Source organism: Harmonia axyridis, chromosome 6, assembly GCF_914767665.1.
Source record: "Harmonia axyridis chromosome 6, icHarAxyr1.1, whole genome shotgun sequence".
In the NCBI taxonomy this organism is placed as follows: Eukaryota; Metazoa; Arthropoda; class Insecta; order Coleoptera; family Coccinellidae; genus Harmonia; species Harmonia axyridis.
The window spans coordinates 7,556,636-7,572,148 of record NC_059506.1 but is presented as its reverse complement, the minus strand read 5'-3'; the positions used below and the strand labels follow the sequence as shown (position 1 = coordinate 7,572,148).

The following is a 15,513-nucleotide window of genomic DNA, read 5'->3' as shown; positions in this document are numbered from 1 at the left end:
TATAAAGGACCATTGTTATGGAATTTTTCATTGAATTTTCAGATTGCATGTATATAACCCAAGTTTGTTCGAAGTTTCATATGCTTATAACTTACCGTCTTTGAGATGTATCGATTTTTCAAAAATTGGAAAAGCCTTATGTTTTTTCTTATGGAGCATCCTATTTTTTTATTGAATTTTCTATTTGTATCGAATAAATGAACCAAAGCCTGTTCATCTGTTAAACACTTATCTACCGTTTTTGAGATAGTTTTATTTCTCTTAAATTGGAGGGTCTCCAAAATGAATGAATTTATTCTGATGAGATATTTAAAGTCAATACTAGAAGAATGGAGGGAAGTTCTGATTTTTGATAATCATTGATAACTGTACTGAGTGCTCCGATAGAGAAAATTCTTTTATGACCCATTCAAACGTTAATATCGGGCTTATTTCAAATAGTACACTTTGTATATTATTTTCTTAATGGATAGCAATTTATTATGTTCAAAAATTTTTCTATCGAATGAGAAAATGAAATACAAGGTGTGTCATTGAGATTAATTGTTAATTAATGTTTGAATCATCAATAAATTGTCAGTAGAGTTCTCAATGATTATCGAAATCTCATTCGAATGAATAAATTCATTTCGAAGTTATTTGGTTTATCCAAGAGATACTTCAATTTATAAGAAATCAAAATATCTCAAAATCGGTAAAATTTAAGCATGTGAAACTTTGAACAAACTTGGGTTCTTTTATTCCATGTAATCTGAAATTCAAAACAAGTTTTTAAAAAAAACCTATGTTAGGTCATTTACACTTTTTTCAACTAGTAAGGGTCGAATTTCTGAAGAAATTCACAAATTATATTTCGTATTCAATTGCATCTGTGTGTGGCACCTAAATTTGATTCACAAATCAGCTGTAAAACGAACAGTAAAAAATGAATGTCTACCCAATTATATTGATGAGGCCTTATACACCTGTAGCTTCATATTTGCCTCCAAGATATCGGTCTTTATGGAACGGATGTATATAGATAGTGCGTAGAAACCGTAGTAAATAGAACTGATGAAGCATAACTATATGCCATACTGGAATTTCAGAATACGTTTAGGTTCATAAATAAATTCATCAGTTTCAAAACTATATATTATGTTCCAGTTTTACTCCTTCTACGATGTATACATATATTTAAGTCAGGAATGGACCCATAAGGTGATTATTTTCTTATTATGTTAAGTCATTTTATAACGGTATTTGATATCGAAGAGCTTCTTCACTTTGCAGCAGACGAATTCTTCGGAAAATTTTGGAGTCAAATAAACAACATGATTAGTTTGTTCATCTACGACTAATACATAAGTTTTACACCTTTGGTTTCTTTATTTTCGTACCTTTATCAATTATGGGGATTAACAGTAGTTTTTCTCTATTTTTTTCAATCACAAAATTTCGCAGGTCAATAATACCTGTTCCTTCATCTGAATTAAGATGGATGACGATAATTGTTGGGGGCTTTCCAATAAGAGGTTTTATTTTGAATAGTCTGCTATCTGAAGTGAAGTTATCATTTTTTGACAGGTAAAATCTACGCTGGAACGATATATGCCTTAACTATGCACAGAGATCATTAAAATTCACTACCACAATTTTGTAGTCACAGTTCGCAAAACTAAAGCATATTTGAGTTGTTGTGAAGCACAGTTTCGGTCGGCAATAGTGAAACTGGTAGAAAAATTGAAGTAATGAAGAACAACTGGGAATGATGCTGCTGAAGCCCGTATTGTTGACGAGAATCCAGGTTTATCGATTCCTCGTCGATCTTGGCAATTAGGTATTCCATAATTGATATTTCTTCGGACGACGTTTATTTTCAACAAGACGGATCTACGTGCAACACAAACAACGAAAAAAATCGCAATTTTGAAAAAAAAGTTTGCTGGCCATGTTATTTCCCGAAGAGGTGATCACAATTGGCTACCGAGATCCTGTGTTTAACACCTTTAAACTTTTTTCTTTGGGAAGACGTGAAAGATGTGAATGAAGGTATCGAGGTAATACAGCCGCAAATGTACGAATTTGTCATGGAAAATTTCATGAAAAGAATATAGTGCTGCGACCGTAGCCGTGGCGGCCATTTGGCTGATTTTCCACCTTTAATGACATACCTTCCTCTTTACAATGAAATAAACATCCATTTATTTCTCTCTCTGATTTTTTTAATATCAAAATGAAAAAAAAACGCTCGTAATTTTTGATGAATAGCGCATAAATTAACATTAATTTTATGTATTTCAGTATCGAAATGAGTTCATTATAGTACTAAAAACAGTGCTATAATGAACTCTTTACGGCATTGTTTTCACTTATATTTTTCATTTTGTGGTTTTCAATATTGACTTCCGATCCTATAAAATTTCAACACACATCAATAATTGTCAATATAATATATTTTGGATGAAGTGAAATGATTTGCAACATTATTCGCAATTTATCCTAATTCTAGTGTTTCGGCAGACATAATTCACGAATTTTATGCGTAATTATATATTATTTCAGAATTCGAAACGTACGACTCAAATTCAAATTCCATAATCTGTCAATTTTCGTAACAGTCACACCAACTAAAGGGTGTTTTTTTTTAGAGCTATAAAACTTTAGATTGCAATAAAACAACGATGGATTATTCGATTGACATGAATTTTATTTATCCGCAAGATAATCTTGTGGCACTACAATTCAAATATGATTTCTGGCATATGACCGCCACGGCTGGCTCAGATGTAGTCCAATCTGGACGTCCAATTTTCGATGACTTTTTCCAACATTTGTGGCCGTATATCGGCAATAACACGGCGAATATTGTCTTCCAAATGGTCAAGGGTTTGTAGCTTATCCGCATAGACCAATGACTTAACATAGCCCCACAGAAAGTAGTCTAGCGGTGTTAAATCACAAGGTCTTGGAGGCCAATTCACAGGTCCAAAATGTGAAATTAGGCGGTCACCAAACGTGTATTTCAATAAATCGATTGTGGCACGAGCTGTGTGACATGTTGTGTCGTCTTGTTGGAACAACAGCTCCTGGACATCATGGTTGTTCAATTCAGGAATGAAAAAGTTAGTAATCATGGCTCTATACCGATCACCATTGACTGTAACGTTCTGGCCATCATCGTTTTTGAAGAAGAATGATTCCACCAGCCCATAAAGCGCACCAAACAGTCAGTTTTTCTGGATGTAACGGTGTTTCGACATACACTTGAGGATTAGCTTCACTCCAAATGCGGCAGTTTTGTTTGTTGACGTAGTCATTCAACCAGAAGTGCGCTTCATCGCTAAACAAAATGAAATGGACGTAGTGCGTGATACGTATTCCGCACAGAACCATTATTTTTGAAATGAAATTGCACTATTTGCAAGTGTTGTTTAGGCGTGAGTCTATTCATGATGAATTGCCAAACCAAACTGAAAATAAATCACTTGACAGCTATTAAATCGGTCGCCATCTTGAACAGTAATGCCAACTTAAAGTTATATACCTCGAAAAAAAACAACCGTTACAATATAAAAGGTCACTAAGATGCATAATCTGAATTTTTTATTGAATTTCGACAATATTTCACAAAACTTGACTGAAATAGAGGAAATAATACTCAATGCAGAAGGCAATTCCAACACTCATGCGTTTCGTGTTGGAATAGAAGCCCATTCTGCAATTTCTTTTTAGAATATACCATTTCGGAACAGTTCTTCTAGAAAATCACTGCGAATTTTACACAATATTTTCTCTTGTCGAATATTGGAATATCTCTTCTCATTTAAGCAGGTTGGGAATGTAGGTAATTGAAAAAATGATCGTCATCTAAACACTACCCATGAGCTTGTGCGAGATAGGTGTGTTGAAGATTGTATTTTTCATGTAGATTTTGTGACTAGATCTCATTGTCTTCTCAATTTTGTACCCAACAGCAAATGACTGGGCGATCCTCCGAAACCGGAATATTCTCTGTTTTGTGAAACCATTAAATCCATTGAATAATGAAATTTTAATTGTACGTTATTATGTTTCTTAGTTTCGGGGAAAATTTCTGATTCACTACAAGTCTGAGTATTGATTGAGGACCTAATCGGAAAAGCTTCAACGCAAGGCTCCATCTATGTTTTAGGATCTAGATGTTTAGACGTCATTCAATATAGGAATATGATAATACCAACAATGAGATTTACGACAAATGAGAATTGAGTTGATTTCGATTCTTAGAAAACTACTATCACCATTTTGTATTGTGTTTTGCTTGATCATTTAAATTTTACAGTGGACATAATATTATCCTGAAGTTTTAGTAACCAAATCCTAATACAAATAATCTTTATAAGTCTTTAATGAATCCTTTCAATTCACTTGAAGTAACTTTTAGTAAGGGGAATTAATTTAGGTGTCCCCTTCCAATCACTCCCTTCTCCCTTATGAATTGAATTGAAGCAATCAATGAATTGTTTTATGCAATGTTGATTTTAACATTTTTAATACTACATTAACCTGTATCAAACAAATTTTGATGTTAATCGCTACAACCAGAACCAGAGAAAATAATTCAAGGCGAATATCGAAAAATAATTGGATAATATGTCAGCGATTCAAACCAAAAATTTCAAGCATCACGCAAAACTTCGTGACAACAACTTTATTGAGGTATTGCAAGTAAAATAACAATTTCAAGCTTTAAGCAAAATTTTGTGTCATCAAAAGCATGTAATATTCGAGGAGAATATCGAAAAATATTTGAGTGTTGGAATTGCCTTCTGCAACGAGTATTAGACGATATTTTCTCTACTTCAGTCAAGTTTTGTGTAATATTATCGAAATTCAATGAAAAATTCAGATTATACATCCTAGTGAAATTTGTATTGTATCTTGGCAGTTGGTGTGACTGTTACGAAATTGACAGATTACGGAATATGAATTTGAATAGTACGTTTCGAATTTTGAAATAATGCACAATAACGCATTAAATTCGTGAAATATGTCTGTTTATCGATTTAACACCAACAGAATTAAGAGAAATTGCAAATAATGTCGCAAATCATTTCATTTAATCCAAATTATATTATATTGACAACTGATGTGTGTTGAATTTTGATAGGATTGGAAGTCTGTGTAGACAACCACAAAACCAAAATTATAACTGACAACAATGCTGTAATGAGTTCATTACAGCACTGTTCTTAGAACTATAATGAACTCATTGCGATACTGAAATAGAGAAAAGCAAATTGTATTATATAATTTTCACACTATTGTTCTAGGGAAACAGTGATCTATCATTTTGACTAAATTTAAATGTTTTTTTTTTAATTCATGATTTCGTTTTGATAAATTATGCCATATATCGAAGGAAAATCGAGCCTTCCAAGTTTGAATTTATTTTCATATGCTTAAATCTATGTTTTTATGTCTTGGCCCTTGCCAGGTTGAATGCATGATAATTTTTTTCAAGAAAAGGGAATTTTGGGGAAATATTTCGAAACTTAAGGCATACATTTTTTGATTCGAGTCACCAAACGGTTAAATAAACGTTAAGATAACGGTTCATGCGAAACTTCGTGAAAAAATTACGTGAATATGAACAGAAGCACGAAAGCTCCTTACTTCGCGTCAGTTTTTTTTTATTTGAAATGTTTGAATGGAAATAACGGAAAATTTACATGATGAATTGAAATTTCACATAATCCAAGATATAACCGAGAAGATTTTGGATAAAGCATAACGTGCTAAGTAGGTTGACATTGACGTAAAAAGGTTGAATTCATTTCGTCTATGAGATTAGCCCCGCTATCCATTTGACTGTAAATCATAAAAATTAACGGATGTTTATGAAAAAGCCCACGATGACCTTGACTCGGCCTTGATAGATGCCCGTAAAGTTTATGGGATCACGCTAACCTCCTTCCGTCAGTTTGCAATTTTACTCGTACTTTCAAATCGCCTGAATTATAATGCGTTTACTTCTCGATACAATATTAGTCGCGATAAAGTTGCTACAGAACAGGCCAATTTCTTTCATTCTTGAACTTTTATAACGACTGCTCTGTGTATTTTTCTTTTATCCGTTTGAAAATACAGAAATTATGCCGAGATCGAATCAGATAGATATTGATTATAATATTTTAGGACTCCACTCATTATTCCTCATTTAAAGTGATCAGGTTGGAAATATCAATTTATATTTCGAATTCAATATCAGTGTTTGGATTCCCAAAAAGAGCATAAAATCAGCTTTAATATGCGGTACCACTCAAAGATGTCACCTTTGAAATTCTTTTTCTACGAATTTTTGAAATTGGACAATGTTCGAAAAATTTGATTTATTCAGGACAGAAATATCTCGTTATTGAAAATGAAACGTAAAATTGTTTCTCTATTTCAGTATCGTAATGAGTTCATTACAGTTCTAAAAACAGTGCTGTAATGAATTCATTACAGCATCGTTTTCAGTTATATTTTTCGTTTTGTGGTTGTCTATACTGACTTCCAATCCTATGAATTTCAACAAACGTCAATAATTGTCAACATAATGTATAATTTGAATATAGTGCAAATGATTCTGGTGGTGTTAAATCTATTTCGTCAGACATAATTCATGAATTTAATGCGTAATTGTAAATTATTTCAAAATTCGAAACGTACAATTCAAATTCAAATTCCGTAATCTGTCGATGTTCGTAACAGTCACACTAACTGCCGAAATACAATACAAAAGTCACTAGGATGTATAATTTGAATTTTGCACTGAATTTCGACAATATTTCACAAAGCTTGACTAAAATAGAGAAAATATCGTCTAATACTCGTTACAGAAGGCAATTCCAACACTCTTGCGTTCGTATTTCGAATTCGTGTTGGAATAGAAGCCCATTCTGCAACTTGTTTTGGAATATACTATTCTGAAAAAACATCTAGAAAATCAGGAGCTTCAATGATATGATTCAATAATGAATCAACAAAATATAAACAAGGCTTTAATTACCATAGTTAAAATGATCCGATTTGGGTCAAATATGCGCCGTTGTGTTCGATAACTTGTTGCCATTTTGAAGGTAATAATCATTATGCCTCTCTCATAGAAGCCCTCGTCCCTATTGGCGAAAAATTATGAGTCGATTTTCACAAGCCTCTGTTGAAGCTAATTTTCCACCAGCACAATTATTCGCAATTGACAGGAACAGATGGCAATCACTTAGTGACAGGTCCGTACTATAAGGTGGATGCATAAGAACTTCCCAACCAAGCTCTCGAGCTTCTGGCGAGTCATTTTAGATTTGTGGCGTTGTAATGATGGAACACCATTCCTCCCCTATTGTTCAAAACTGGACGTTTCTGGGCGATTTCTTCCTTCAGACGGTCCAATTGTTGACAGTACAGTTCCAAGTTAACAGTTGAGCCTAGGGAAGCAGCTCATAATAAATAATTCCCAATCGAAACAGTGCTTATATGACGGTTAGACTCGAAAATGTGCATGATTTTATCGAGATTTTCGAGAATTGGCTTTCCAGTGCGTGGTGTATCTTTGACATCGAAATTACCGGAACGAAATCGGCGACACCAAAATTGAGAGTGGTTGGCTGTTAGAGAATCAGGAACACTATTCACATTTTCAGCCGGCTGGCTTGCATTTTCGTCTTTATCGAAGGAACACTGAGAAATATTATATTCTATTTATTAGTGTCCATCTTCGACGCTCGCCCAAACTAAACTTAGTCAATTAATCACAAAACTGTCACAAAAGTTTTTGTAGCACGAAATCTCATCTTTCTAAAGCCAATCTCATCTTTCTAAAGAACCTGATCGGATACAAACGCGAGACACAGATAACTAAAGCAATCTACTGGAAAAAAATGGATTTCTTTTCACTGTACCTAATATTTGAAGTGGTGTACAACATTTTTAACTCTTAGTTATGGGATATTTCTTTTTCAGTGTACAAAATCTTCCTTTTGAAATGGGTTTTAATAAACGTAAACTTTGCAATAATATTCTCTTCTCTGAAGGGTCTCCAGCTATCTAGTAATTTATGAATAGAGCAAACGAAATGATGTTAGCAAACTAGGAGTCTAGCAAAATAAACTGAAATCATATTGTTTATTCACCTTCACTGTTGTTAGTTCTATTTCAGGAGGCAATGGAACTGAATCTAGTTCATCAAGATAATGAAACATTGACATTATATTTGGATCATTTACATAGTTATGTCAATCTCAAGTTCATTAAGAATATGAATTTATGAAATATGTAATTTTTTCAAGGAAGTAATTTGTACAGGGTGTCCTGTAAACTGACGTTAACCCGGAGCATGATGATATCTAATGTCATGCCCCACCAGAATATCCAAATTTGATTAATGAATTAATGAAAAGAGAGCTCATTCTGACATTTTTATTTCAAGACTTTCGTTTCAAAAATTTTTGTCAATGTTTTAATATTGTTAAATTAAATGTTTGCCATTGATTGGAATGCAATCATGATATATTTTCATCGCTTTATTAGTCGTGCCCATCCGGAAGCATGCAGTTCTTCAACTGCATCATTAATTCGTTCTCTGAGTTTTATTTCAGTATTAATCGGTTTGTAATATTCCTTCTCCTTCATTGAACTCCAGAAGAAAAAATCTAATGGATTCAAATCTGGCGACCTCGGAGGCTACAAACTGGGATCAAGGCGTCCAATCCATTCGTCCAAATAATTTTTTAAATTTAAATGTTTTTTTTTCCTAGCAGAAACGTATTCTACTGTGAAAAATCCAGAAGTGTTTTAGGTATGAAAATTTTTTCACACAGATGGCTGTGTAATCGAATTTGAATTTTCCGTTTGAAGGATCTTAATGTATCCATTTTCCGTAAGATGTTTCTCTTTCGAGATATTTGACTGATTCTACTTGAAAAATTCACCCAGTATATCTTTTTATGATATTTCTGATTTTTTATATTATTATTATTCAATTATAGAATCTCACTTCCATGAAAACTGATCCGTCTGATGTATGTAACGGGTGTTTTTTTTTCGAGGTATATAACTTTAAGTTGGCATTACTGTTCAACATGGCGACCGATTTAACAGCTGTCGAGTGATTTATTCTCAGTTTGGTTTGGCAATTTATCATGAATAGACTCACGCCTGAACAACGCTTGCAAATAGTGCAATTTTCGAAAATAATGGTTCTGTGCGGAATACGTATCGCGCACTACGTGCATTTTATTTTGTTTAGTGATGAAGTGCACTTCTGGTTGAATGGCTACGTCAACAAACAAAACTGCCGCATTTGGAGTGAAACTAATCATCCAGTGTATGTCGAAACACCGTTACATCCAGAAAAACTGACTGTTTGGTGCGCTTTATGGGCTGGTGGAATCATTGGTCCGTACTTCTTCAAAAACGACGATGGGCAGAACGTTACAGTCAATGGTGATCGGTATAGAACCATGATTACTAACTTTTTCATTCCTGAATTGAACAGCCATGATGTCCAGGAGCTGTGGTTCCAACAAGACGGCGCAACATGTCACACAGCTCGTGACACAATCGATTTATTGAAAGACACGTTTGGTGACCGCCTAATTTCACGTTTTGGACCTGTGTGGCCTTCAAGATCTTGTGATTTAACACCGCTAGACTACTTTCTGTGGGGCTATGTAAAGTCATTGGTCTATGCGGATAAGCCACAAACCCTTGACCATTTGGAAGACAACATTCGCTGTGTTTTTGCCGATATTCGGCGACAAATGTTGGAAAAAGTCATCGAAAATTGGACGTCCAGATTGGACTACATCCGAGCCAGCCGTGGCGGTCATATGCCAGAAATCATATTTAAAATGTAATGCCACAAGATTATCTTGCGGATAAAGAAAATTCATATCAACGAATAATCCATCGTTGTTTTATTTCAATTTAAAGTTCTATAGCTCTAAAAAAACACCCTTTATATTGTTATGAATTTTTGCCGGTGTCATCATACATTTATTTATTTATTCACATTAAATTTACTTAACTAATCAGTAACTTTATTAGAATCTTAAATAAGCGCTTAATATTATAAAATACATAATTGAAAAATTAATTCCTCAAAAACTTCATACGAAGAAAGCATTTCTAACATAAGGTCTCAGATAGGAAGTAATAGACCATTGTGCAAATTCTGCAATATTTTCATGCCATTATTTATGATACTTCCCTGTATAAATTCACCTTGAGCTTTTGTTAATGTATCCTTATCAGAAATGATTTGTTTATCAATTATTCTAGCTAGCAGTAATAGATCTTATATTTATGTTTATTTTTTCGATCAATGCTATTAGTCATAGAGAATTCGATTGAAGGAAGTATTAAATGCTTTTTCCTCATAAATTGACTTTTGTTTTGGAGTGACGAAAAATACAGTAAGTATCTTAATCATTGTTGACAAAAACTTCTTCCTCGATATTTATTAGCTGATGGTAGTGATAAACGAATTTACAGTTAACGATAATTCAATATCGCATTCGCAAATAAGAAATCATTTTTAAGTATCAGCAATAATTGTTAGTGTTTGCGGAACGAGTTTATGTTCTAACTTGCGAAAAGTGAATGTATTCAAAAAATGCAACTTACCCGTTAGTGTTTTATCTTTTATCCATGGGTAGGTACTTGATGGAAGTCCATAGGCGCAGATAGGAATATTATCCTCTAACACGAATTCAATTCAAATCGATGAATGTATGTATGTTAGGTTTTCAAAACTGAAGAGCCATCCAACTTGCAAATTCAGTTTGATATTTAGGAAATAATACCAAACATTTTACATATAAGGGTTTTTATGAATTTTTATTGATTGTTTACTGTCAATTAGGAGGATTTCTTCTATAAAATTGAATAAATGAATCTGGATCAATAGCAATAAGTCTGTCATTTATTGGGTATTACAGTAAGCCTCTATCAGGATAATAAAGGTTGTTCCAGTAAGAGGTCTCAACAATAATCAAACATAATCAACTATTGTTATTATTATTATTATTATTTGAACTGGGGTTGTTTTGGTTCGGTAAGCCTTCCGGGAACTGCGACCATGCAGATGTTTTGTTCTCTACCCTACTCATTCATAGAAACCCAGGGAGGTCGTCAATGACGTTAATAAAATTGACAACCTCCTAAGGGGCCTTGGCCGTTACCTCTCTGGTATCCAGGACCGGCTTACCCATGTGAATGGTTCTTAGGCCAGCCAGCCAGCTCCGGACACTTGTATACAATTGTTCGGCTGTTTCTGCTTCCGATCCACAGAGCCTGCAAATCTCGTCTGCTGACTTTCCCATACGGTATAAATGATGTTTGTACCGACAGTGCCCCGTCAGCAGTCCCACCATCACCCGAAGCTCGGCTCGCGACAGCTTCAGGAGCTTTTTGGCGTAGGTAGGTGAAATCTTCACGAATTTCTTTGTCTGAGCAAGTCTAGGAGTGTTAGTCCAGTGGATTGTCCTGCTGTTCAACTCCCATAGCTGGACCGCAGCTTTATATTGGTCTTTTTCTAGCCCACAGAAAGGCTCAGGTCCAGCAGGTGTTAACCTTGATGCACTTTTTGCAAGTTCATCAGCTCTTTCATTTCCTTCAACCCCACAGTGCCCTGGTACCCATAGTAGAGTCACCTTATTTCCTCTGGCCAGTTGCTTTATGGTGTTACGGCACTCCCAAGTCAGCAAAGACCCCTGACAACACGATTCCAGGATTCAGCGTGGTTTGGCTGTCCGTGGTGATGTAGATATGCGACCCCTTGAGATTCATTTTGAGACACTCCTGGGCGCATACATAAACAGCCATTATCTCGGTCTGTAGAATCAAGGGCTCACTTCCCAGGGCTTTAAGATCCTCAGTTTAGGTCCATATATCCCAATGCCGGTGCCCTTCTCTGTTTTCGATCCATGTGTGAACTATATGGATGACTTTTTGTCCAGACGATTTACGAGACTTATTGCACTAGGACGGTCATTTATAACCGTTTCAAAGAGCGTTTCAATATCGTAGGTGGTTGGCATAATATCCGATGGTTTTGTTCAATCAACTAAATTTAGCATTGAAAAAAATCTGCTAATTCATTCGATTCAAGATTTATAATCCATAATTTTATTTTGTTTTTGAAAATTTTTGGCTACTTCTATTCTTTAAACTACTAGGATTCGATCTTACCCACTTATTCAAAAATGAGGCTGGCGCAACTGTTACAGATGCCCTACCAAGCAAAGAACCAACGCAATTTTGTGAGAAAATATTTCTTGCCGTGTTACCTATTTCCCGAAGAGTTGATCCCTATTTTCCATCGAGATCTTGTGATTTACTACCTTTAGACTTTTTATTTGGACTAAGTGAAAATTGAGGTTCATACCAATGCTTCACAATCTTCTTAAGAACTTAAAGATGGAATTCGTGAAGTTATCAAAGGCATACAGCCATAAATGTGCGAATTGGTTTTGTAAAATTTCATGAAAAGGATATGGTGCTGCAACCGTAGCCGTGGCGGCCATTTGGCTGACATCATTTTCCATCGTTAATAGCATACCTTCCTATTCACAAACATCCATTGATTTCTCTTGAAATATACCGTTTTTTTCAATACCAAAATGAAACATCTTATTGGAAAACCTTTTATACTGTAGTTCATTTCCGTGAAAGTGTCCTGAGGTAACGGGTGTTTTTTTCGAGGTATATAACTTTAAGTTGGCATTACTGTTCAAGATAGCGACCGATTTAACAGCTGCCAAGTGATTTACTCTCAGTTTGGTTTGGCAATTCATCATGAATAGACTCGCGCCTGAACAACGCTTGAAAATAGTGCAATTTTATTTCGAAAATAATGGTTCTGTGCGGAATACGTATCGCGCATTACGTCCATTTTATTTTGTTTAGCGATGAAGCGCACTTCTGGTTGAATGGCTACGTCAACAAACAAAATTGCCGCATTTGGAGTGGTGCTAATCCTCAAGTGTATGTCGAAACACCGTTACATCCAGAAAAACTAACTGTTTGGTGCGCTTTATGGGCTGGTGGAATCATTGGTCCGAACTTCTTCAAAAACGATGATGGCCAGAACGTCACAGTCAATGGTGATCGGTATAGAGCCATGATTACTAACTTTTTCATTCCTGAATTGAACAACCATGATGTCCAGGAGCTGTGGTTCCAACATGTCACACATCAGCTCGTGCCACAATCAATTTATCGAAAGACACGTTTGGTGACCGCCTAATTTCACGTTTTGGACATGTGAATTGGCCTCCAAGATCTTGTGATTTAACACCGCTAGACTACTTTCTGTGGGGCTATGTAAAGTCTTTGGTCTATGCGGATAAGCCACAAACCCTTGACCATTTGGAAGACAACATTCGCCGTGCTATTGCCGATATACGGCCACAAATGTTGGAAAAAGTCATCAAAAATTGGACGTTCAGATTGGACTACATCCGAGCCAGCCGTGGCGGTCATATGCCAGAAATCATATTTTAAATGCAATGCCACAAGATTATCTTGCGGATAAATAAAATTCATGTCAATCAAATAATCCATCGATGTTTTATTGCAATTTAAAGTTCTATAGCTCTAATAAAAACACCCTTTACTTGGCAAACGCAGCAACAGTGTTGGTTGTAGGTACTCAGAGCTTACAGATCCGCACTGTTACCGTACCCATAAAACAGAAAACCAAAAACATCATGAGACATTGAACAAATTGATAGAAAAATACATTTTTTGTTCAGATTTTTTACATTTTATTTAATGCGGGACTAAAGATTGACAAAGCCATTAGAACCAATAACATAGCATGAAAATGAAAATAACGCATATATTCAATAATTTATTCCAGTGCCGACCAGAAATCCTCCTAGTAATGCAATCGAGAATATCTTGTTTCTTCCAGCGAATTTTTTCACATGTGCGAATAAGTCCATAACTTTTTTTGCCTTCGGATTATTAAAGTAGTCTTTCTCCTTGATTTGCTTCGAAATCGACTCCAAATCTTTGGTAACGATTTTGTTGTGATGTGCTATTTCGTAAAGTATGATTCCACCACCGACAGCTAATGCAGATAATCTTCCCACTTTCATGGATAGAAATCCCGCTAATATTCCTGTTGAGGTACCCAATCCCATCTGTTTAGGAAACGTGTTCGCTTTCAGGTTATTTCCAAGTCTGTTAAGAGCTGCTTTGGCCTCGTTCAAATCGAATAGTTCTGCTTTTGGCTCATCGATCCTTTCGTTAACATCAATTTTTCTTTTTTCTTCAATATCGAGAGTACTGGCTTCTGGTCTTGGAGGAAAATCGAAATAATTGTCTGATTTTATATTGTTGGCATTTCCGTCAATGGGAAGTTCAACATTCGAGATAATTTTCTCCGTCGTTGATTCAGACTGCAGTTTTTCATCTTTCGGAATTGAAATATGAAGTGGTTTTCCGGAATCGGACATCACTGAAGGTAACGCAAATTCTTTAACGTATAATTTGCTTCTAATTTAAAATGTCAGAATACCCTAATGTCAATTTCAATGCGGCGTACAGACTAAGTTCACTTCGCCTTTATGTTTTTAATATAGAGTCATAGAAGATTGGAATTTGGCATAAGCGGAATTAGGACTGACTTTCTGACGTTTCTATGACGTATCATATTTTTGTGACATTGAATTACTGCTGTATTTTCTATATTTCATATGAGATACAATCATGGGTCTGAAAAGGCTGGTAAATGGAATAGATGAATTTAAAACTATTTATAGTTACTTGGTTACATTGGGATATTTTCTCTAGATTGATTTCTGAACTAAGCGATAATTTTACAGATCAGAAAGGAAAAGTTTGGACAAATTTAATTTATTTATAATCCAGAAAAATGAGAGAAGCTCTGACTTTAAATCAACAGCTTTTGAGCGCTCGTTATTCATGCGCCAATTGCCCACATGGATATATCTTTATACAGTTTTATGGTTTCCAAGGCTGCAATTGGCTCCAAAATGAACGAACGCTAAAAAAATGTTGTCATTTAAAATTGAAAATGCCTCTATAGTTAACTCTTTCGAAAATTACTTCGACAGAGCTTGATGTTGAGTACCTACATATTATAATATTTGGAAACATCTATTTTCTTTTATCTCTTTATACTTTGGACGGTAAGTTTGTTTGGTTTTCATGGTTTTTTCATTTGTATACAACTATTTCTTATTCGTTGAATTAAATTGAAGGGTTTGTTAATGAGAGGTTTCATTCTGATATTGAAAAACATATTTCAAGATGAATCAACGGATGTTTATTGTAAAGAGGGTATGTCATTTATGAAAACGATATCATCCGATACGTTTGCAGCATCACATCATTTTCATGGAATTTTTATGACCAATCCTCACATTATGGTTGTAAAGGGTGTTTTTTTAGAACAATAGAACTTTAAATTGCAATAAAACAACGATGGATTATTCGATTGACATGAATTTAATTTATCCGCAAGATATTCATGTGGCA

The 15,513-nt window shown here is 34.8% G+C and overlaps 2 protein-coding genes across 5 annotated transcripts in view; one reads left to right on the top strand and one right to left on the bottom strand.

Annotated features, from left to right (window-relative positions):
• The window catches only part of LOC123682728 (serine/threonine-protein kinase S6KL), a 129,681-nt gene that overhangs the window by 61,136 nt on the left and 53,032 nt on the right, over positions 1-15,513 (top strand). The gene's annotated exons all lie outside the window — the stretch shown is intronic.
• On the bottom strand, positions 13,749-14,562 carry LOC123682730 (FUN14 domain-containing protein 1-like). The gene has a single exon (XM_045621499.1). The coding sequence runs from the start codon at positions 14,466-14,468 to the stop codon at positions 13,851-13,853; it is 618 nt and encodes a 205-aa protein (XP_045477455.1). The 5' UTR covers positions 14,469-14,562; the 3' UTR covers positions 13,749-13,850.

Bases quoted from the DNA above. Each gene is read 5' to 3' on its own strand.
- LOC123682730 (XM_045621499.1), bottom strand. From the start codon at position 14,468: ATGTCCGATTCCGGAAAACCACTTCATATTTCAATTCCGAAAGATGAA.